Source organism: Panthera onca, chromosome Y, assembly GCF_046562875.1.
Source record: "Panthera onca isolate mPanOnc1 chromosome Y, mPanOnc1 haplotype 2, whole genome shotgun sequence".
Lineage (NCBI taxonomy): Eukaryota > Metazoa > Chordata > Mammalia > Carnivora > Felidae > Panthera > Panthera onca.
The window spans coordinates 8,528,989-8,551,971 of record NC_138358.1 but is presented as its reverse complement, the minus strand read 5'-3'; the positions used below and the strand labels follow the sequence as shown (position 1 = coordinate 8,551,971).

Sequence of the window (22,983 nt, the reverse complement as noted above, 5' to 3'; positions counted from 1 at the left end):
AAATGGGAAAAAGGTATTCTCTTCAGCAAATGGTGTTGGAAACCTGGACAGAAATATGGAAAAGAACGAAACTGGACCACTTTCTTACAAAACACATGAAAATAAATCCAAAATGGATTAGAGATATAAATCCTGAACCTGATACCATAAAAATCCTAGAAGAGAACACAGGCAGTAATTTTTTGACATTAGCCAAAGAAACGTTTTCTAGGTATATCTCCTGAGACAAGGGAAACAAAAGCAAAAATAAACTATTGGGATTGCATCCAAATAAAAAGCTTCTGCACAGCTAAGGAAAAAATACACAAAATGAACGGCAACCTACAGAACGGGAGAAGATATTTGCCAATGACATATCCAGTAATGGATTAGTATCCACTATATAAAGAACTTACAAAACTCAATACTGAAAAACGAAATTAGCCAATTAAATAATGGGCAGAAGACCTTAACAGACACTCCTCCATGAAGACATCCAGATGGCCAACAGACACGTGAAAAGTTGTTTATCATCACTTACCATCAGGAAATTGCAAGTCAAAAGGACAATGAGATACCACCTCACTCTTGTTGGAATAGCTAAACGCAGCAACACAATGAACAACAGGTGTTGATGAGGATATGGAAAAAGAACTTTTGCACTGTTGATAGGAATGCAAACTGGTGCAGTCACTGTGGAAAACATAGTAGGTTCCTCAGAACGTGAAAAATACAACTGAAGCAATCACACTACTGTGTGATGCTCGGACGCATCTGCCAAGCTCCCCACCATGCTGTCTTCTGGCCTTGCTTCCCACCGACAAGACCCGTCCTTTGTTATACTGCGACCCTGGTGTCCTTAGGAAGGAGAGCCTTCCCTGGGACCCAGCCGAGACCCCAAGCTGCTCAGCGAGAGCAAAGGCAGGCAGTGATATTTCCTCATTGATCCAAGCGCTCTGGAGTGGAGGCCCAGAGGCCTGCCACGCTGCCATTCACCCAGTTTTCCCATTGGCTAGAAGAAGCAGGGGTCTCCAGGATGTATGAGGCCCAGTTTTGGTGTTCCCAAAGCACAAAGGTAGAATCCAGCATTTCCTCCACCGGGCCGAGCTCTCTGAAGCAGGGATCACAGAGAGAGAGAGAGAGAGAGAGAGAGAGAGAGAGAGAGAGAGAGAGAGAGAGTGAGTCAGGTTCTCGCAGCTCCATGAGGAGGCCGCGTTTCGCATGCACATGTGACCCATAAGAGGCCATCTGTGGAAATAGTGTCATCCCAATCCTGATGTGGATTAGCCTAGCCAGTCGGGGGAGCCGTCAAGCTTTCCCACCAGGCATCCTAAGAGTCTACACCCTAGGCAGCCCAAGTGCAGAATCAAGTCATAGTAGGAAGATTCCGTGGGCACCTGGAGGCACGAGGCTCTCTGTTCAGCTCTGTGGGGGTGTAAGGCACGGCCCTCATCCTCACGGATTCCGAGTTTGACTGAAGGGCTGAGATCTGTAAGCACGCAGCAGTACCAGGTAATAAAAGATAGGGTACACTTAGGTGCTCGCGGGTTCGGGTGGAACCCCAGAGACCATATGTTACATTTGCCCATCCAGCTTGTGCTTTGGGAGCTGACCCTCTGGTACTTGTGGTTCCCAAGGGACCGTGACGCAGAAGACCTGGCTCCCGGGAGCCCAGGGGTCCTGTCTGCTCAGCGGTACTGCAAGTGGGATCGTGTGCCCAAGCAGGGCCAGTCAAACTTGTTACCAGAGTTCCCTTAACATCTATGGAAACTGCTTGAACCAAGAGCTCTTTCTGCCCCACTGCTGAAGTGCCCACAGGGCTGGCTCTCGCTTGAGGGAGGGCGGTAGCTGGGACACAAAGTGTAAGGGGGGATGTAGCTCTCAGGCATGACCCTGAGAGTGAGCGTCTCCGTGAATCTGTGCAAATTTGCCCTGCCCTGGTCCTGGTGCCTCAGGGCCATCATCCCTCACAGCCATCTTTCCTTTCCAGGGAGAGACAGCCTATCTGGAGAAGGAGAGGGAAATGGCGCAAAGACACAGAGAGAGCTAGAACCCCAGTGATATCATGAGAGCTCCTGGATCCAGCCATGCCTGCAGCTTGTGTTTCTGGTCATAGAGCTAATGCATTGAATTGGTGTTCTGTCCCTAAAACTGACTTGGCACCTTCAAGTGGAGGGCAGCAAGTGATAGGGTACAAAGCGAGGCCTTGGCTGAAACGAGGGGAGAAGGGGGGGTGATGTGAATCACCGTCCCCTGCTGAGGAGTGTGTGAACTTAATCTGTGCATGAGGATGTCACAAGCTGGCAGGGGAGATTGTAGATGCTGTGTGGTGTTTGCTAAGAGCCCACAGCCAAGGAGGCTCAGTCTACCTGCCAGAAGAGCAGAACGGGACAGAAAAGAACTTTATTGATTGCGTATTTTTCACAACTGAGAGCCCTGGACCCAGCTGTGCCTGAAGACAGGCCATCCCTTAACTTCCGAGCTATGACAACCAATAGACTGCTCTTTTCTGTGAGCCAGGCCAGGAGACATGGGTAATGCCCACAGAAACTAAGACAGGCTCGGTCCCCCCTCACCACCACATGCACTGAACTATAAGCAACTTGGGGGCCAGTGTGGTGTTCCGGGCCAGGGTAGGGACGGAGACACTGTAGGCACACAGTCAGCCATGACACCCGGACGGATGGATGAATGGGTGGGGGGAGAGGTCCAGGGCACCCTCAATGGGACATGTAGCCCCTGCCTCCTTGGGGCACCTAAGCAGGGAAGCAAAGTGGAAGGAGGCTTATGGACCATCTGGGGCCCCCGGGCCTGGGTGCTGGGAATCCCAGAGCTGAACAAAACACACACACTTCTAACTTTCCAGTCCTCCTCCAATCGCTGTGCCCTGAAAGGATTTGGATCCGGGGCTGAGAGGGTGTGGCAGACCTACCTCCCCGAAGGTGACCTGTGATGAGTCACACCCTTGTACAAATCCCCTCCCCTCCAGAGCAGGCAGACCAGGGACTTGCTTCTGACCAGCAGAATAGGGCAAAGGGGATGAGGAGTCACTGTCATGAGCACATCATATCATATGACAACGGTGAAGGGATGTTGGGTGCAGTTAAGGTCCCTATTTCGCTGGCTATAATTAAATCGAGTTCGACCTGGGTGGGCCTGATCTAACCGAGGGATGGAAAGTCCTCTATAAGAGCATCTCATCCTTCTCTGACATCAGAGACTGCCAGTAGAACAAGATGCTTGTGCTGGCTCTGAAGAAGCAAACAGCCAGGCTGTGAATGGCCCACAGGGAGGGCCATCTGCCAGGAGCCGGGGCCACAAGCAAGTGAACACATTTTGGAGCTGGGCTCCATAGGAGCTGGGCGGTCCAGCTGCTCCTTGGCTGCAGCCGTAGGAAACCCTGACCACAGGAAAGGCCTGCCTGGACCCCGACGCTGAGGCGTGTGGCAACTACGAGTGGTGTTCCAAAGTGCGATGTTTACAGAAATTTGTGCAGGAGCAACGATAGGAAACTCACAGGGTTTGGGGAGATTTGATGGGGCTGGGAATCCTCTACCCAAAATGAAAAGTCTTCCAGTATGAGATTCAAACCCCGGCTGTGGGGCCGGACAGTGTCAGCAAAGGGTTGGCTCCATGCTGACCGCCGAGGAGGGACCCCGAAGTGTGGAAGGACTGTCTACACAGGTGCGTCTCACCCCTGCCCTCAGCCAGAAAACCTTCCGCACTCATGCCGCCCGGCCCGTGCCTCAGGCTCGGATTTACAAAACAGTCCTCGTTCCTGCCCTTTGTGCCCAACCTTTACTGTGCCTCCCTTTCCCCGCTGGGCTCCCGGGGAGATCTCAGCTCGGCCCTGACACAAGTCCGCTGCTGGGCTGAGAGTGTGTCATTCAATAGTAGAGCGGGTGAAGCGTTCCAATCCCCTCACTCAATGATATTAAATTACACATTCCCACAAAAAAAAACTCTCCCATTGCTGCATTATTTAAGCAGAAAGAGCAAAATACAGAAGGCCTCTAAGTTCCATTCCTGATTCTCGTGTCACTATAAATATACTGGCTTTTTCCACCCCCTTAATCATGGATTAACTTTTATGGAGATGGTTGGTTTCCTTTCTATGGAGACACGGTTTTGACTGGAGCCCTAAACCAGTAGTAAAGATCGTGACTAATCTCACTCCCATCGTGCTCACCAGAACATGTGCCCAGACATTTCGATAGCAACTGCTGCCGAGGGCCCGGAGGGCCCGGAGGCCACGGCATATCTTGCCCTGGAAGCTGTTTCTCTTCTTGACCTGGCTTGTTACGTGCTCCAAACAAGGCTTCCGAATCCAGGCGGTACCCTCCATGGGAAATGCATTCGTCATGTTACGCAGGGATATGCAGACGCCTGCACACCGAGTTTTAGCAGACTGAACCCCGCTTGCCCATCTGTACACTTCGGTTTTGCTTTCCCGAGTGAGTTTCCAGAGGTGGCTGAGGGAACATACACTCGCTCTGCTTCAGACACTTCCTAGCTCATTGTGATAAACCACCAAGAGGAGACCTCACGACTCAAGTAAACAAATCAATCCGTGTTTGTGCAGAACCCAGGCTTGTTTAGGTACAGCAAATAATGCCATATCACTTTACTGTTTTTTAATGTTTTTATTTATTTTTAAGACAAAGAGAGACAGAGCGTGAGTGAGGATGGGTCAGAGAGAGAGGGAGACACAGATTCGGAAGCAGACGCCAGGCGCCGAGCTGTGACACAGAGCCCACGTGGGGCTGAAACTCACGAACCGTGAGATCATGACCGAGCTGAAGTCGGACGCTCAACCCCCTGAGCCACCCGGGTGCCCCCATATCACGTTAATAGAGAGGAAATACGGAACAGGGTTAGAGCGCAGCCTTCGGGTGGGGGACGCCCCGGGATTCTCAATCCTGTACTGCTATTCCCCAGCTCTGTGACCTTGGGCTTGTGACGCAGCCTCTCTATGCCTCGCTGTTTCCGTCTTCAGAATGTGATATTGCTAGTGCTTGGCGCATAGGGCGCTGACCAGGCTTAAATGAGTTACCGAGTGGAAAGCCCTGAAAATGGTGCTTAGCCCGTAGTAACTTGCATGCCTTTGCGGCTCTTCTTTGGCTGTTGTTACCATCGCCTTCATTTTTCCAGGGTGGATTTCACTGAAATGAACAGCACAGGCGATTTACTGATTTCCTCACCGCCTCGCCCATGCATTCATTCATGCCCACAGCATTAATCCGTGTCCCCCGCATGGCGCCAGAAAAGGTCTTGTGTCCAGAATATCATATATCGAAGTGCACAAAACGATGCTCCACAACACTAGGCTTCAGGGAAACACATTAAAACTGCCCTGAGATACTGCTATACACATATTGAAAATGTTTTTTTCAATCTTTACTTATTTTTGAGGGATAAAGAGAGACAGAGTGTGAGCAGCGAGGGGCAGAGAGAGAGGAGATACAGAATCCAAAGCAGGCTCCAGGTTCCAAGTTGTCAGCATAGAGACAAACATGGGGCTTTAACTCACAAACCGTGAGATCATGACCCGAGCTGAAGTCAGCTACTCAATCTACTGAGCCAACCAGGAGCCCATGAAATATATCTATTTTTTAAAGACAATACCTAATACTTGCATGTGACCCATAAATCTGACTCCTAGACATTTGCTCTAGAGAACTGAAAACTTATGTTTATAAAACAAAAACAAAAACACATGCACACAAATGTTTACAGCAACTCTAATCATAACTGACAAAAATGGAAAAACACAAATTTCCTTCAGGAAATGAATGGTTAAACAAACGCTGGTATATCCGTACAGGGAAACACTAAGAAACAGATGTATTGTAAAGGCATGATGTTGAATGAAAGAAACCAGTCTCATAAAGTTACCTACAATAAGGATCCATTTATATGCTATTAAAGTTGGAGATAGATGGTTGCCAGGCCTCAGGGGTGGGGTGAGAGTGATTCAACATGAGGGAATTCTGGGAGCTGATGGAATTGTTCTCTTTCTGTCTAATATTTTTGGGGGGGGGAGACAGAGAGTGAGAGTGGGGGAGGCACAGAAAAAGAGGTAGAGAGGGATAATCCCAAGTAGGCTCTGGGAAGTTCATGAGCAGGAGCTCAAACTCAAGAAGAGTGAGATCATGACCTTAGCCGAAATCAAGAGTGGGATGCTTAAGTGACTAAGCCACCTATGTGCCCCAGGAACAGAACTCTTCTGTATTATCACTGGGGTGACATTTACATGAGTATATACAATCTTTAAAACTCAAAGCACTATGCACCAAAAGAGTTATTTTATATAATGTTAATTACACAACAAAATGCATTTTCAAAAAAATACCACATCTGTCCTCATGTCTTCATTTCCTGCGTCCACACTAATTCCTGTCATGTTCACCTCTCCTGGTCAACTGCAATGACTCCTTACCTGATTTCCTCCCAATTACCATCTTCACTCTGTCTTTCTAATAAACTTGAAATATTACTCCTGAATAAAGTGTTATAAGGAAAAACAAATAAGCCAGATCTAAATAGCTGCACCTTCCTTAGATCATGCATGTACACCACTCCCTATGGTATTTGTAACACGAAGACCCAATGTGCAAATACAATAAGCAGCCAAGGGGAGCCTACTGGCTCAGTTAGTTGAGTGACCTAATCTTAGTTTCAGTTCAGGTCATCATTTCGCCATTTGTGATTTCAAGCCACAGGTCACACTCTGCACAGAGCCTGCTTGGAATTTTCTCTTCCCCCTCTCTCATCCCCTCCCCTTCCTCACACACACTGCAAACAACCACCCACCCACCCACCCACCCACCCACCCACGCAACCAACCAACCAACCAACCAACCAACCAACCAACGAACAAACATTAAAATCAAAATAAGCACCCCAAATCGTAAGGGTTTGTAGTACGTTACACATTTATCCCATAGTTCAAATAAAAGCAAAGAAAACTTGACTATCGTGCTGGAATTATTTTTTTTTCTCTTATACCCAACTCATTTTGCACACTTGTGGTTCATTTCTGTGTCTCCTCCTCTAAATGCAGTGCCCACTTCCTTTGGCAGTCCTAGTTGAAGTGAATTTCTAACTGCTTCAACTCAGTACCTTCTTCATTCTGTTGCCTTTGTCACGAAGACCTGGAACAAAAATCCGTGAAAGAATGAACACCCCAGGCCTGGCATGACACTACTAACACCTGGCAAACAGCAACAACATCCCAGAGACAGCAACTAGCAAACAATCCGTTGTCTATTTAGGAAACATGAGCGAGAAGATGGAAGAAATAGAACTTCCCAAAGGGAGCCTGAAAAAGAAAACCAAAAGCAAAATCCACTGGCGTTAAAAAGTGAAAACAGGTAAAACCAAGGTTTATCTCAATGTTAATGCAGGTGTTACTGGATAGACTAGATGAACCTGAAGCAAATGATTTCTAAACAACAAAAACAACAACAACAACAGCAGCAGCAACAACAACAGCAGTAGCAGCTACAACAACAACAACAAAAGAATCTTCTAAAATATGCATTGGTGTAATTTAGCAGATAATCAGAGCTGCAGAAACTAGCTTTATGTGGGAATAATCAGAATACCATAGCTACTCAGAGGAGTCACGCTTATTGCTAATAACTGATGCTCAGGTGGTGTGATCACTGTATCACACAAAACCATGTAAAGGTGTTAAAAAGGAGGAGAGAACTCACGCAGGGCGGCAGATGCCAGAACACATGGGGTGAATTGAGGGCTCAGTGAAATGGGAAGATTTAATCACAAAGTGAACAATTTGCCTGAAAATGCTGCAGATTCAGGCCAGCACGCAGTCCTCCAGGCTCCCTGGCAGGAGTCCTGGGAATACCAGGGGCAAAAGCAATGAAGTTACAGCTACAAATCACTTCCCTGTGGCAAGCACGTTACCTGATAAAGCATCTCAATTGACCCTGTGTACAGAAGAAGGAATTGAGGCTGAAGGAGATGTTATAATTGCTCAAGGTCACAGAACTAAGAAAGTTAGGGAAATGGCCGTTACCCCAAGCACTCTGACTCCTTAGTGCATTACATGCTGTCTCAAGTATGCAAAACTCAGCTTCAGTAACCCTTTTACCATCTTTTTAAGTAAATTTTTTTTCAAAAAGTTTTGATTGTTGTATTTTCATTTTTATTTGTTTCCTTATGTCTTTTAATTTATTCTCTGTCTGGTTGACTGATTCGTTCTTTAGTAAGAAGTTTTTTAACCTGTATGCTTTTAGAGATTTAGCAGACTTTTTCCTGTAGTTTATTCCAAGTTCAAAACATTGTGATCTGAAAGTGCGCATGGTGTCATCTCAATTCTGTTATATTTACTGAAGGCTTTTTGTGACCCAGTATGTGGTCTCTCTTGGAGAATGTTCCACGTGCACTCCAGAAGAAAGTATGCTCTGCTGCTTTGGGATGTAGAGTTCTAAAATACCTGTCACGTCCTTCTGGTCCAATGTATCATTCAGGACCATTGTTTCTTTCCTGATTCTGTCTAGATTTTCTGTCCATTGTTGTAAGTTGAGTATTAAAGCCCCCTGCAATTACCACATTCTTATCAATGAGATGGTTAATGTTTGTGATTAAATGTTTTAAATCTTTGTGTGCTTCCGAATTCACTGCATACTCATTATAATTGTTAGCTCCTCCTGAAGGACACTGTAATTATTTAATAATGCCCTTAAACATCTCTTGCTACACACTTTAATTTAAGGTAAAGTTTGTCTGATATAAGTATCGCCAATACAGCTTCCTCTTGACTCCCAGTAGCATGAAACGTAGCTCTCCATCCCCCCACTTTCAATAGTAAGGTGTCCTCAGGTCGAAATGAGTCTCTTGTAAGACAGAAAATAGATGGGTCTTGTTTTGTATTATCCATTCTGATACCCTAAGTCTTTTGGTTGGAGCATTTATTCCACTTCCATGCAGTGTTATTATGGAGAGCTATGGTTCCGAGGCACTGTGATGTCTGTACTTTTCATGCTTGTACTGGTGTCTGTGGCACTTTGTGATACTTGCGACATTTCCCTCATAGAATACCGCTTAGGATCTCTTGCAGGGATGGTTTAGCATATTTGTATATATGTCTATATATATGTATGTATATATATACACACATACACATTTTACATAAGATTTTTCAGTAGGTGGAAGAATCTCAACATTAACATTTCTATGAATACCTTTAAAAGTAAGAGAAGTTCAGTTTTGAGTCCCCTAGAATATTTATTCAAATTTGCTTGGGAGCCATACTGTCCCATCTTGTTCTGAGCACTGCTTTCCTTTTGGGCTCTGGATATGTTCCGCATGTTATAAATTTCTGTGTAAGGTGACATTGCCAAGACAAGGGAGTGCTGACGAGAAGTCATTGCTCTTGCAAAATCTGCAGCCAGGCTCAGTTTTGATCTTCTTACCACCGGATAAATTCCATTCAGGGAAATTCTTTTATTGTTAATTTCAGCTACTGTAACTGTGACTTGCTCCCCTGCATAACATATGTTGTTATTCCTTCCGCAGTTGGGAGTGGAATCAGAGCTAAGTCACAGGCCTTAGACCCAAATCTAAGGATGAGTGTGTCCATGCTTCAACTGTGAGACTATCTTTTCCCTATGGTAACAACGTTCTGCTATTTCAAATCTAACTACTGCACTTACTTGTCTCCTTTAACACAGGAAGTACAAAACTCACACATATTGCTTCAAATTTAGCTTTGTACATGTAAACTCACTCGGATTTAAAGCACACATTACCGAGCTTACCCAAAATGAAAATTTCCTGTTGACATTTGGCATGTTCGTGATCGGTAACTCTTATTATTTGTATAAATTCTCAGATAGTTTAATATACATAACAGTATGTTTTAAATATATTTCACAACAAAGGACAAAAAGACCCCAAATACCTAAGGAAGTCTAGAAAACCTCCAACAGTGAAAACTACCTAATAAATCAACTTAATTAACCTCACCTCCTGCTGTTTCTTTCTTCAACTAAACCCACTCATACATTACCTTCTCATAATTTGTCTTTGACTTTCCCAGACCACACTCTATTTTCAGGATGTTAAACTCGCAAGTATCTCTCAGCATATATATTTATTTTCAGCCCACATGCCTCCAGATGATAGCATTTATGAAGCATTTTCTATTTGTTCACCCATTAACATGCTTTTTTAATCCTTTCCGTAGTAAAATAGTTTATTTTACTAACCACATGTGATTCTTCAGGAAGCTAAAGCACAGAGCATTTCTGTAACTTACGTACAGTTCTAATGGTTTCCAATGGTCAATCTTTCATCCCACTGCAGGCAACGTGTTCCACAGTTAGTACGCTGCTGCCTCCAAATATGGATAGGAACTCAGACACAAAGACAAATCCAGGGCACATAATACTATGAATCCTGCCCTAGCTAGCACTCTACGTCTACCCGCTAAGCTGTAATGAGAATTCTGGCTTTACTTTATTCTCTAGGACAGTCTTTACTGCTGCTACTCTTATGTAGCACACTTACATTCTTTTATAATATAAAAATACGTGAGTGTTAGGCTTTCTATCACTACTAGAAGGGGGTTGGAGTCAGGACTCAAAATGAACTTTGATGCATTTTTAAAGTCTTTATTGTGGCAAACTGGGTACTGGTTTGGACTCTGGCATGAAGCATTGTCTCAGAGATTCACTAGATCATCAGACTTGATATTGACATACTGTTGACTCCTAAAATAGCATAAAAACCATATCTCCAGGCTTCCAGGTTGTTGACGTTAACAAAATAAAAATTTCTCACATTGCTTTGCAATTCACATGCAAACATAAGATTTCATTTCAAAAACTTTCCAATGTCATTAGAAGAGCCAGACACTGAATATTCTCTAACACGTATTTACAGTTAATACATTAAAAAGAAAATTACAAGCAGATCGTAAATCTTAATCATAAGTGCACATTAAACTGTCCAAATACACAATTCAATTCCATGGCAAACAACTGAGTTCTAATTCCCATAAGACATGACAATCTACCAAAAATATTTTAAGCCCACCAATAAAGCAAATATTATATATAAATATATCCAATATATAATATACCCACTAAATAATATAAATATTATATAGATAAATTATATATGCACTAAAAACACTCAGTTTACGAGCTTCGTGGCAATCCTTGGAACACCAAAAAACTATGAGTTCAAAATTGCTGATATCTTTGTATCCAAATATGTTTCATGCATTTTTATTCAACAGTGTTCAGAACCCTAGTACTATTGTTTGCACAGAGCAAATCAATATGTGTCTGCCACCGATTTAAATTATACTGGAACAATTGTGTACTCAAACTTGGACAAAACACACAGCACAACAGTGACAGTAAACAACAATGAAGTTTGCTCTCCACAATTATAACATTACTGGTTCTGTAAGGAAAATTAATTTGCTGGGTGACAAGTAGAAGGGGGATAAAAATGACACCAGGAATTCAAAAGCTTATTTGAGGTGCCAGTCACCACATATAGGCAGTCAAGCATACCAAGGTCATAAACTTCCTCCTTACTTGTGCCATATGAGATATAAATGTACGAGAATGAATAAAGACTATGGGATTTATTTCAAAAATCTGTACAACCTAAGCGCAGACTCGTTTTAGAAGACAGTAAATGAATGTCTCACCAGAAAGGCCACCGTGTCAAGTTCCTTTTCACGGTTTGCCCAAAAGGATACAAAAAATAGTTTCCTTTTCCTATTAATATATGAATCAACTAACTATATTAGTTATTTCTTCACATTTTATAAGTTGTAAGACAAAACTTCAGCAAGGTTTTGGTAAAATCTTGGCAAAAACAAAGATTTTTTTTTAACATCCTGTTTTTTTAAACTAGAAATGGCAATATTTTTTAAGGGACCAGCTAAACAACATATTGAATTTAGGATGGACATTCGGATCCAAACCGAATTCAGATAGCCCAGATAACCCAAAGCATGAATGCAAGTTCAAGTACAATAAAATAACAAGGTATAGCAGGGATAAACTAAGATTCTCAGTTAAGTTCAAAAAACTGTCTGGTGTCAATGGTTGTGTTTTAAAGCTGTGCTGAGCAGTTATCCTCCCACCAACATCTAATTTCAAAACCATCTGGGAAGCTACCTCGATAAGCTATATGTTGAAATTACATTCTAATATGGTCATTGGATTCATTTTTAATTATTTTACAATTATATACACTAGGGAAGTTGTACGAATATGTATCTTTTCCTCAGGGGCTAATTAGCTCAAACAGTTACTTTGGGAAGGGTGGGGGAGAAAAACCTCTGTATTTGAAATACCATTGGCAGTGGAAGCTAGTAATGAAAATTTATATAAGCTTCCTATGAAACGAGTATAATTTAACCCTCTGCATCTTTTAAATAATTATTCACTTTTATTTACTCATGTGGCAGTATTTGTAACAACACATTACCACTGAATAGTGAAAAAAGAATATGAGGCTTACTGGGAAACTGTATATTAGGAAGCTATGCCATTTGAACTCTACAAGCCCAAGAGTCAAAATCACAACTCTTGGGGCACCTGGGTGGCTCAGTCGGTTAAGTGTCCGACTTCGGCTCAGGTCATGAACTTACGGTCCGTGGGTTCGAGCCCCGCGTCGGGCTCTGTGCTGACAGCTCGGAGCCTGGAGCCTGCTTCAGATTCTGTGTCTCCCTCTCTCTCTGACCCTCCCCCATTCATGCTCTGTCTCTCTCTGTCTCAAAAATAAGTAAACATTAAAAGAAATTTAAAAAAAAAATCACAACTCTCATTCCCCTAAAAAGCTGCCAAGCAGAGAGAAACCGTAATATGGAAGATTTAATAGGTCATGTTTCAGCCTGGGATGGATGGTTCTATTGCAGAATATTTAACTTGAAAGAATAGTGGTACAAAATCACTCCTTGGCCCTTCCAATATCGCAGTAAAATCTGGCTGCGGCACCACTGACTAAACACCATTAAGTCTTGCTGCCACCAATAACTGAGGTCACTTGGATAATCAAGAATTCCATGCTGGGCCACAGGATATAAACTCTTTCATAAAAGTGAAAAGTACTCTGTGTGGCTCTCCTGTTTGATCCCTGTGGTCTTTGTCAAACAGAAGACCAATACCTGCTAACATAACTGTGCATGGACCTAAGATGATAAAGGAAAGTCCTGGAGCAAAACTATTAACCAACTGCCATGATATTTATGAGTGATGCATGGTAATGTGGATATTTCCTGTTATCCAACAACAATGACAAACACAAGTGAGGAAAATATATTTTGCCCAAAGATAACCTCAACCAGTTATTTGGTGCCAAAATAAAGGTACCACCACTCTAGATCAGTAATACTTCAGAGAATTCCAACGACTATTTCGTATGCAGGTTTAGTCACCACGCTTACCCCTATTCATTTACACTATGTGATTTCCATTTTAAAATAAATTATCCTGGAAAGATTCCCAGATCAGTATGCGAGATTGGTACAAGGCCAAGTCATTTCCGAGTGGATTCCATCCATGTCCATAACCAGCACCAGTTTTTTATTCATTTATTTTTTGAAATTCACTCATTGGTTTTTAATAGTAACCGTGTGGTTTCTCAATGCACTTTCAATTTTACCCACTTATAAAGAATTTCCCAAGTTAATTTTACCAAACAAAACCTTCCGAGTGTCTACCATTTCCTTTATGAGCTCAGTAAACACAAACATTACATTTCAATATAAAATCTTTAGAAACGTCTTAAGAATGTGTACACAGCTGAACTTTGAATCTTTTGGTTTGTGATCACCGAGCCCATGACATTCAAAGCCATACAATTCCTTATATTATTAACAGTGATACGCTTGAATTTCTTAGAAATTCTTAGAAAATATCCTTGGTCAAAGCGTTGGAATCCAGTTAAAACAGAAAGGTGTGGGATTGAGAATATCGCAACAACTTTCCACACATATTCGATCTTTCGTCCAGAAAGAGTGGCAGTCAAAAAAGGAAAGTAAAAAGAAAGAAAAAAAATGGGGCGGGAGGAACCGGAGGTGGGTGAACAGCAAGGAAATTCTAGCTGTATTACACAAGCATGGAACCAAATTCCTTTGGAGGGGTGGGGGTGGAAGTCTGACGACTTCAGACCAATGAGGGAAGAAGAAAGAACATGGATCTGCCCCTACAGTCCTGGAGACATCTCAATCTGGGGTTAGGAAGAAAGGGGACCTCCCTTGCGGTCCAGGGGTCTCCTCCCTCCACAGACCCGGTGCTGAGAGGCAGCAGAGGGGCACAGCTGCCCCGGAGTCCCAGAAGGTGGCGCCGCATCCCGGGGGCGCTGGCCGGGACCATCTGGTGCTTCTTCGCCCATAAAGTGCACTAGGGGACACGGTCCCGGCTGTCCCTGGGTAATCCCTCCAGGCACAACACGTCCTGGGGCTGAGAGGTCGCTCGGCGGTGGCCTGCATCTCACGCCCAGGCACTGGGAAGCAGCAGAGTCTCATCACGGGTTCCAGGTTCACTCCCAGGACTTGGCGCGCCTGGCCCCACGCTTCTGCCAGGCTGCTCTCGACCCACACGTCGCCAACTACGCGGATGGTGGGGAAGGTGGTCAGCGTCGGGGTGGTCGCCCTCCCACTCTCCTCCAGGGTGCGGCCCCTGGAGCAGGGCCCGGGTGCCGCGGGCTTACGGGGGCTGCTGTCCTCGCGTGATGGCGGCGGCGGGGGCGGCACCTTCCTCTGGCCGACCGCCACCGTCCGGGCTCCGTGGCGCCTCCGCCTGGCAGCTGGCCGGCGCGTCTGGAGGCGGGCTTCGGGGGGCTGGTGCCGGGGGTCCGGGACCAGGGCCAGGAGGGAGGAGTAGCCGTAGACGTCCTTGCTGCGCAGGATGTGGGGGGAGAACTGGTGCTTGAGGCTGCAGAGGTAGCTCCAGAGCTCCGCGTCTGAGCTCATGAACTCCGTGCTGCGGGGCAGGAATAGCTTGAAAGCGTCGATCAGCGCCTTGGTGCTGTTGGCCAGCGACAGTCGCGACGGTTGCCACCGCATGTACATCACCTTCTCCTCAGGCGTCTCCAGCACGGCCCCTCCTGCAGAGCTAGAGGCTCCTCCCCCGGCGGCCGGGGCCAGGGCCTTCCCGGGCCAGCGCCGCCTCCTCTTCATGCTGCTCAGGATGTGAGGCCGCTAGGGGCCGCCCGCGCTTGCCAGGTCTCGCGGCCGCCACAGGGCCCTGATGAATTTCCTACCATGAAGCCAAATCAGGCTGCAGGCTGTGAGAGTTACACCGCAGTTGCTAGGAGACCAGGCGCTTTGTGAGGTCACAATGTCTGCATATCTTATCACGGTGGGCTGCCCAAAGCTGCCTTAGGTTTGGCTGTGTTTAAGATTATGCCCTTGAGAAAGACCTGTACCTAATCTTACCTGAGAAGGCCCATAATTCTTCACACGAGTTCAAGAGGGTTGTCCTAGAGGTGAATGCACGGGTGCTTCAGCCTCCATTAATTCCATCTAACATGAAATGACACTTAGCGGTGGACAGTACACACACCTTGCAATCAAACACGACTCTAAGAGGGTTTTAGCTAATTAAATGCCTTGTCATGCAACGCACTGAAAGCCAAATTGAAATAACTACTCTACCCTTTCAAAGAATACCGATATACTGTGCCTTGCTTAGGGTTCCATACGTGTGTTGCTACAGCTCACAGTTCAGGAAGCTGTTCTTCACAGCAGCAGCAAACAGTTTGCCTAGTTAGTATCCATGCTCACTTTCATGCAGCTTAGGGAAGACCGAGCCATTGTGTGCTTAAGAGCAAAGCGTCAACGAATTCTGTGTGAGTGGCCAGTAGGGCATTCAGTGCCACTAAAACCTATTCACTACCTACCAATTCATGAATATTTCAGGTAAGGCATACACAAGGTAGTAAGAGAACGCATGGGATTCCAAGGGTAGAAAACGTGTTACACCGCCCGTGTAAGTGCTTTTGAAAGCAACCAGCATAGTCCATCCATCATCACCACATACACAATTCATTCACAATATACTACAAGGACCACCTTCCATGATCAACTGAAATCCACTTCCCCATGAAAGGATGACTCCAAACTATGTGAGTCACTAAGAGTGATAAGTCATGGTAACAATCAGAAGAGAAACTTGCCAAGGTCAACGTGATACATGTGACAGGCCTCTGTCTTTATTCAGCTCCTTTTCTTAAACACACAAACAAAACTTTCATCTACGCAGCTTAAGCTACCACTACCTCACGCTCATAAAGTGCTGAAAATGGAAAGCTATCCTCATATTCAGTAAGAGCAACCCCTGGATTTCCGTTTTCATTCAATGTAATTTATTTTCAAATTGGTTTCCAAGCAACACCCAGTGTTCATCCCAACAAGGTGCCCTCCTCAATGCCCGTCACCCACTTTCCCCTCTCCCCAACCCCACGTCAACCCTCATTCTGTTATCAGTATTGAAGAGTCTCTTATGGTTTGCCTCCCTCCCTCTCTATAACTTTTTCCCCCCATCACCTTCCCCATGGTCTTCTGCTGAGTTTCTCCGGATCCACACATGGATGAAAACATGGTATCTGTCTTTCTCTGCCTGACTTATTTCACGTGGCATAATACCCCCCAGTTCCATCCCCTTTGCCAAAAATGGCCACATTTCATTCTTTCTCATGGCCAAGTAGTATTCCATTGTATATACATAAACCACAACTTCTTTATCCACTTCTCAGTTGATGGACAGCTAGGCTCTTTCCATAGGTTGAATGTTGTTGAAAGTAGAGCTATAAACATTGGGGTACATGTGCCCCTATGTCTCAGCACTCCTGTACCCCTTGGGTAAATCCCTAGCAGTACTATTGCTGGGTCTTCGGGTAGATCTATTTTCAATGATTTGAGGAACCTCCACACTGGTTTCCATAGCGGCTGCACCAGGTTGCATTCCCACCAACAGTGCAAGAGGGTTCCTATTCCTCCACATCCTCACCAGCATCCATAGTCTTCTAATTTGCTCATTGTAGCCACTCTGACTGGCATGAGGTGGTATCTCAGTGCGGTTTTGATTTGGATTTCCCTGACGAGGAGTGCTGTTGAGCATCTTTTCATGTGTCTCTTGACAATCTGGATGTCTTTTTTAGAACAGTGTCTGTTCAAGTCTTCTGCCCGTTTCTTCACTGGATTATTTGTTTCCCGGGTGTGGAGTTGGTGAGTTCTTTTGATAGGTTTTGGATACTAGCCAATTATCCAGTATGAATTTGCACACATCTTTTCCCATTCGGTCAGTTGCCTTTCAGTTTTGTTGATTGTTTCCTTCACTGTGGAGAAGATTTTTATTTCGATTAGGTCCCGATGGTTCATTTTTGCTCTTAGTTCCCTTGCCTCTGTAGATGTGTCAACTAAGAACTTGCTGACGCTGAGGCCAAAGACGATTTTTCCTGCTTTCTCCTCCAGGGTTTGATGGTTTCCTGTCTCACATTCACGTCCTTCATCCATTGTGAGTTTATTTTTGTGAGTGGTGTAAGAAAGTGGTCTAGTTTCATTCTTGTGCATGTTGCTGTCGACTTCTCTCAGCACCATTTGTTAAAGAGACTGTCTTTTTATCCATTGGATATTCTTTCCTGCTCTGTCAAAGATTAGTTGGCCATAGGTATGTGGATCCAATTCTGGGGTCTCTATTCTATGCCATTAAGTCTATGTATTTGTTTCTGTGCCAATACCATGCTGTCTTGATTGTCATAGCTTTGTGGTAGTGGCTAAAGTCTGGCATTGTGGTGCCTCTCACTTTGGTTTTCTTCTTCAGAATTACTTTGGCTATTCAGGGTCTTTTGTGTTTCCATACACTTTTTATGATTGCTTGTTCCAGCTTGGAAAGAATGCCGGTGCAATGTGATTGGGGCTGCATATAATGTGAGGACTGCGTTGGGTCGTACTGACCTTTCGTCAATATTTATTCTTCCAGTCCACGAGCATGGGATGTTTTTCGCTTTCTCTGTATCTTCTTCAATTTCCTTCACAAGCTTTCTATAGTTTTCAGCATACAGATCTTTTACATCTTTGGTTAGGTTTATTCCTAGGTATTTTTTGACTCTTGGAGCACTGTAAATTGGATCCGTTTCTTTATTTCTCTTTCTGTTGCTTCATTATTGGTGTATAAAACGCAACCAATTTCTGTACATTGATTTTGTACCCTGAACATTGCTAAATTCATGTATCAGTGTTAGAGGAATTTTGGCAGAGTTTGTCCGATTTTCCATATATTTGTCATTTTCCATGTATTAGTCATGTCATCTGCAACAAGTGGAAGATTGACTTCATCTTTGCAAATGATGATACCTTCAATTTCATTTACTGTCTGATTACTGATGCTAAAACTTCCAACACTATGTTCAACAACCGGGGTGAGAGTGGACATCTCTGTCTTGTTCCTGATCTCAGGGGGAATGGTTTCAGTTTTTCCCCATTGAGGACGATATTTACTGTGGGCTTCTCATAAATGGCTTTTATGATGTTTAAGGTATGTTCCTTCTATCCTAATTTTCTTGAGGGTTTGTATTAAGTAAGGAAGCTGTATTTTCTCAAATACTTTTTCTGCATCTAATGACAGTGCACTATGGTTCTTATCTTTTCTTTTATTAATGTGATGTAGCACATTGATTGATTTGTGAATATTGCACTAGCCCTGCAGGCCAGGAATGAATCCCGCTTGATCGTGTTGAATAATACTTTCTATATGCTATTGAATGTGATTTGTTAGTATCTTGTTGAGAATTTTTGCACCCCTATTCATCAGGGATATTGGCCTGTAATTCTCCTTTTTTTCTGTGTCTCTCATTTGGGAATCAAAGTAATGCTGGCTTCATAAAATGAGTCTGGAAGTTTTCCTTTCATTTCCATTTTTTGGAACAGCTTGGGAAGGATAGCTATTATCTCTACTTTAAATGTCTGCTAGAATTCGCCAGGGAAGCCACCTGGTCTAGGACTCTTGTTTATTGGGATATTTTTGATAACTGATTCAATTTCCTCACTAGTTATGGGTCCGTACACATTTTCTATTTCTTCCGGTTTGAGTTTGGCAAGTGTGTGGGTATGGAGGCATTTTTTCCATTTCTTCCAGGTTGTGCAGTTTGTTGGCATAGAAGAATTTATAGTGTTTCCTGATGATTGCTTGAATTTCTGAGGGATTCGTTGTAATAATTCCATTTTCATTTGTGATTTTACCTATATGGGTCCCCTCTCTTTTCTTTTTGAGAAGCCAGGCTAGATGTTTATCACTTTTGTGTATTTTCTCAAAAACACAACTCTTGGTTTCATTGATGTGCTCTACTGTTTTCCTTTAGACTCCATATTGTTTATTTCTGCTCTGATCTTTATTATTTCTCTTCTTCTGCTCGGTTTGGGGTGCCTTGCTGTTCTGCTGCTAGTTCCTTTAGGTGTGCTGTTAGATTTTGTATTGGGGATGTTTCTTGTTTCTTGAGATAGGCCTGGATAGCAATGTTTGTTGTTGCTGTTGTTGTTGTTTTGTTTTGTTTTGTTGTTCCCTGTCAGGACTGCCCTTGCTGCATCCCGAAGGGTTTGTATTGTTGTATTTCGTTTTCATTTGTTTCCTTATATCTCAAATTGCCTGGTTGACCCATTTATTCATTAGTGGGATGTTTTTTAACCTCCATGCTTTTGGAGATTTTCCATCTTTTTTTCTGTGGTTAATTTAATGTCCCTGCAATTACCACATTCTTATCAACAAGGTTCTGTATGTTTTTAATTAATTTTTTTATGTATTTGTGTGTCTCCGAATTTGGTGTGTAGACATTTAAAATTTAGCTCTTCCTGATGGAGAGACCCTGAAATTAATATAGAAAGCCCTTCATCATCTCTTGTTACAGCCTTTAATTTAAACTCTACTTTGTATGATATAGGTTGGCTGCTCCAGGTTTCTTTTGACCTCAGTAGCATGATAGATAGTTCTCCATCTCCTCCCTTTCAATCTGAAGGTGTCCTCATGTCTAAAATCAGTCTCTTGCAGACAGCAAAGAGATGGGTCTTGTTTTGTTTTTTGTTTTTGTTTTTTTTCTATCCATTCTGATACGCAATGTTTTTTGGTTAGAGCATTTAGTCCATTGAAATTCAGTGTTATTATGGAAAGATATGCATTTAGAGTTATTGTGATGTCTGTAGGTTTCATGCTTACAGTGGTGCACCGATTTCCTTCCCCACCAACAGGGAGAGAGGGTTACTCTTTCTCCATATGCTCGCCAGCATCTGTGGTTTCCTGAGTTGCTCATTTTAGCCACACTGACTAGTGTGAGGTGGTATCTCAGTGTAGCTTTGATTTGTATTTTCCTGATGATGAGTGATGTTGAGCATCTTTTCATGTGTCTGTGGGCCATCTGGATGTCTCCTTTGAAAAAGTGTCTATTCATGTCTTCTGCCCATTTTTTCACTGTATTACATTTTCCAGGTGTGACTTGGGTAAGTTCTTTCTACATTTTGTATACTAACCCTTTACCAATATGTCATTCGCAAATATCTTCACTCCTTCCATCGGTTGCCTTTTAATTTGGCTGATTGTTTCCTTTGCAGTGCAGATTTTTATCTAGACCAGGTCCTGATAATTCATTTTTGCTTTTCATTCCCTTGGCTTTTGAGACATGCCAAGGAAGAAATTACTGTTTAAGTCAAAGGGGTTTTTTTCGTCTTTTCTCTTCTAGTGTTTTGATGGTTTCCTGTCTCCCATTTAAGTCTTTCATCCATTTTGCATTTATTTTTGTGCACGTTGTAAGAAAGTCATCTAGTTGATTCTTCATCATGTTGCTGTTCAGTTCTCCCAGCACCATTTGGAAAGAGACTGTCTTCTATCCTTTGGAATCTCTTTCCAGCTTTGTCAAAGATTAGTTCACCATACATTTGTGGGGCCCCTTCTGGGTTCTCTATTCTGTTTCATTGGTTAATGTGCCTGTTTCTGTGCCAATGTCATACTATCTTGATTACAGCTTCGTAGGAGAGGCGAGAGTCCAGGCTGCCTCCCACTTTGGCTTCCTTTTTTCAACATACGTTTGAGTACTCAGGTTCTTTGGTTGTTCCGTGCCAATTTTCAGATTGCTTGCTCCAGTCTGGAGAAGAATGTTGGTACAATTTTGATTGGTATTGCATTAAATGTGTAGATTGCTTTGGGTAGTATTGACATTTTAACAGTATTCATTCTTCCATTCTATAGGCATGGAATGTTGTTTTTTTTTTTCCTGATTTTGTTGTGTCTTCATCATCTTCCTTCATACATTTTCTATACTTTTCACCGTACAGATCTTTTACATCTTTGGTTAGGTTTCTTGCTAGATATTTTAGGGTTCTTGGGGAAATTGTAATTGGCATTGATTTCTTGACTTCTCTTTCTGTTGCTTCCTTATTGGTGTATAGAAATGCAACCAATTTCTTTACACTGATTTTGTATCCTGTGAGTTTGGTCAATTCATGTTTCAGATCTATCAGCGTTTTCCTGGAGTCTTTTGGGTTTTCCGCGTTCAGTCTCATGTCATCTTTGAAAGGCGAAAGTTTGACTTTCAGTGATATATGTTCAGTTAAGTGTAGTTAAAAAGCATTTACCCTTTGGGCTCTATTCATAATTACACAATAAGTGAGAAATAAGCAAGAACTGTGCATGTTATCCAACATTAGATTTGGTAACTGGAATCTAACTCTTTAAAATATATTGAATTCCTCATGATATGGATAGAAGTATGAAACATCTAACTTCACCCAGTGCACACATATTTGGAGACACATATGCTAAACAGCAAAATTGTAATACTAGTGAGGTGTACCAAATTTTACATGTTCATGGTACAGATAATATTGTTTTACCGTCTTTATGGTAGCAGCCCAAATAAGACATTTGGAATCATGAGAGAATCCAGAACATACAGGGTACATTCTCCATGCTCTATTCTGGCTTTCAAATAAATGAACAAATGGAATTAAAAAAAAATAGATTGCACTGGTAATCACGTTTATTGCAACTGTGCAATAACTTTTTATGGACTCTAGCCATAATAAGAGTGCACGTAAATAGGGTTTGGAAATAACACCTATTTATAACTTTGTTTGACATGACAAACTCACTAGCAACATATACTTTCAAAAACTTTTTAATTTTTACTATTCATTTTTTCAGATATTCTGTAAGGCCCGATAACATATTACTCCACATGTAGAAGAGCAAAGGTAGAAATGGTGAATTTTGCATGTGTTACAATGGCTATCACATAATATTATTTGATATCCTAGAATTTTAAACAACTATACAGCTGCACGGCTCATGCTAGGTTTTTAAACCTTGACATATTTTAGCTTCCTGTTTTTCATTATTTAATAGTTTTTTTTAGAATTAGCTTTTGCTACAATCGCATAACTATTAACTTCGGTAATGGACATCCAAGTTTCCAGCTTATCTGTTTTTGTATCAGTGATTAAAATCAATCTCTATGTCATTGCCTTTTTAATTAACCATGGCTATGTTTTAGTTCTTTTATCACTGTAATACTAAATTCTCTGTTGTCTTTTATGCCTTTTTTCAAGCCGTGATTAATCTTATGACAATTATTCTAAATTCTTGCTGTTATACTGCTTTTATCTATTTTCATCAATTCTTTAACGGTCACTTCTTCCTGGAATTTCGTCTGACAGGAATTCTTCGGTTTCATCATTGTGGATAGTTTTCTATTCCTTATGTGTTTTAACGTTTTTGTTGTTGTTTTGTTTTGTTTTGTTTTGTTTTGTTTTGTTTATGTGCTCTATACCTGAGAGCACTGCTACATTAAAGTGGGCTCATCCCCTCTCCATGGCCTGGCCCTTCTGGAGGTGTGTTTTGGAAAGTGTTACTTGCTTTGTGTTGCTATGACTTTCGTTGTTTGATTTCTCTTCTCAGAGTGATTTTTGAAAATCCCACGAGGTGTGCTTTGATTTTCTCCTTGAAGTACCGAATGAAGTAATTG

General features: G+C 42.8%; 1 protein-coding gene across 1 annotated transcript; it reads right to left on the bottom strand.

Moving 5' to 3' along the window:
- Positions 1-2,699: 2,699 nt before the first annotated feature.
- On the bottom strand, positions 2,700-21,929 carry LOC145715036 (coiled-coil domain-containing protein 71L-like). The gene is made up of 4 exons (XM_081794622.1): positions 21,921-21,929; positions 14,470-15,175; positions 4,169-4,365; positions 2,700-2,735 (listed from the first exon to the last, which is right to left on the bottom strand). The coding sequence occupies exons 1-4, from the start codon at positions 21,927-21,929 to the stop codon at positions 2,700-2,702; spliced, it is 948 nt and encodes a 315-aa protein (XP_081650748.1).
- Positions 21,930-22,983: the final 1,054 nt, after the last annotated feature.

Coding starts and splice junctions, on each gene's coding strand:
- LOC145715036 (XM_081794622.1), bottom strand. Junction 4,366..14,469: donor CTGCTTCCCAGTGCCTGGGC/GTGAGATGCAGG, acceptor CTCGGTGTGCAG/GCGTCTGCATATCCCTGCGT. Junction 2,736..4,168: donor ATGTCTGGGCACATGTTCTG/GTGAGCACGATG, acceptor TTCCCTGCTTAG/GTGCCCCAAGGAGGCAGGGG.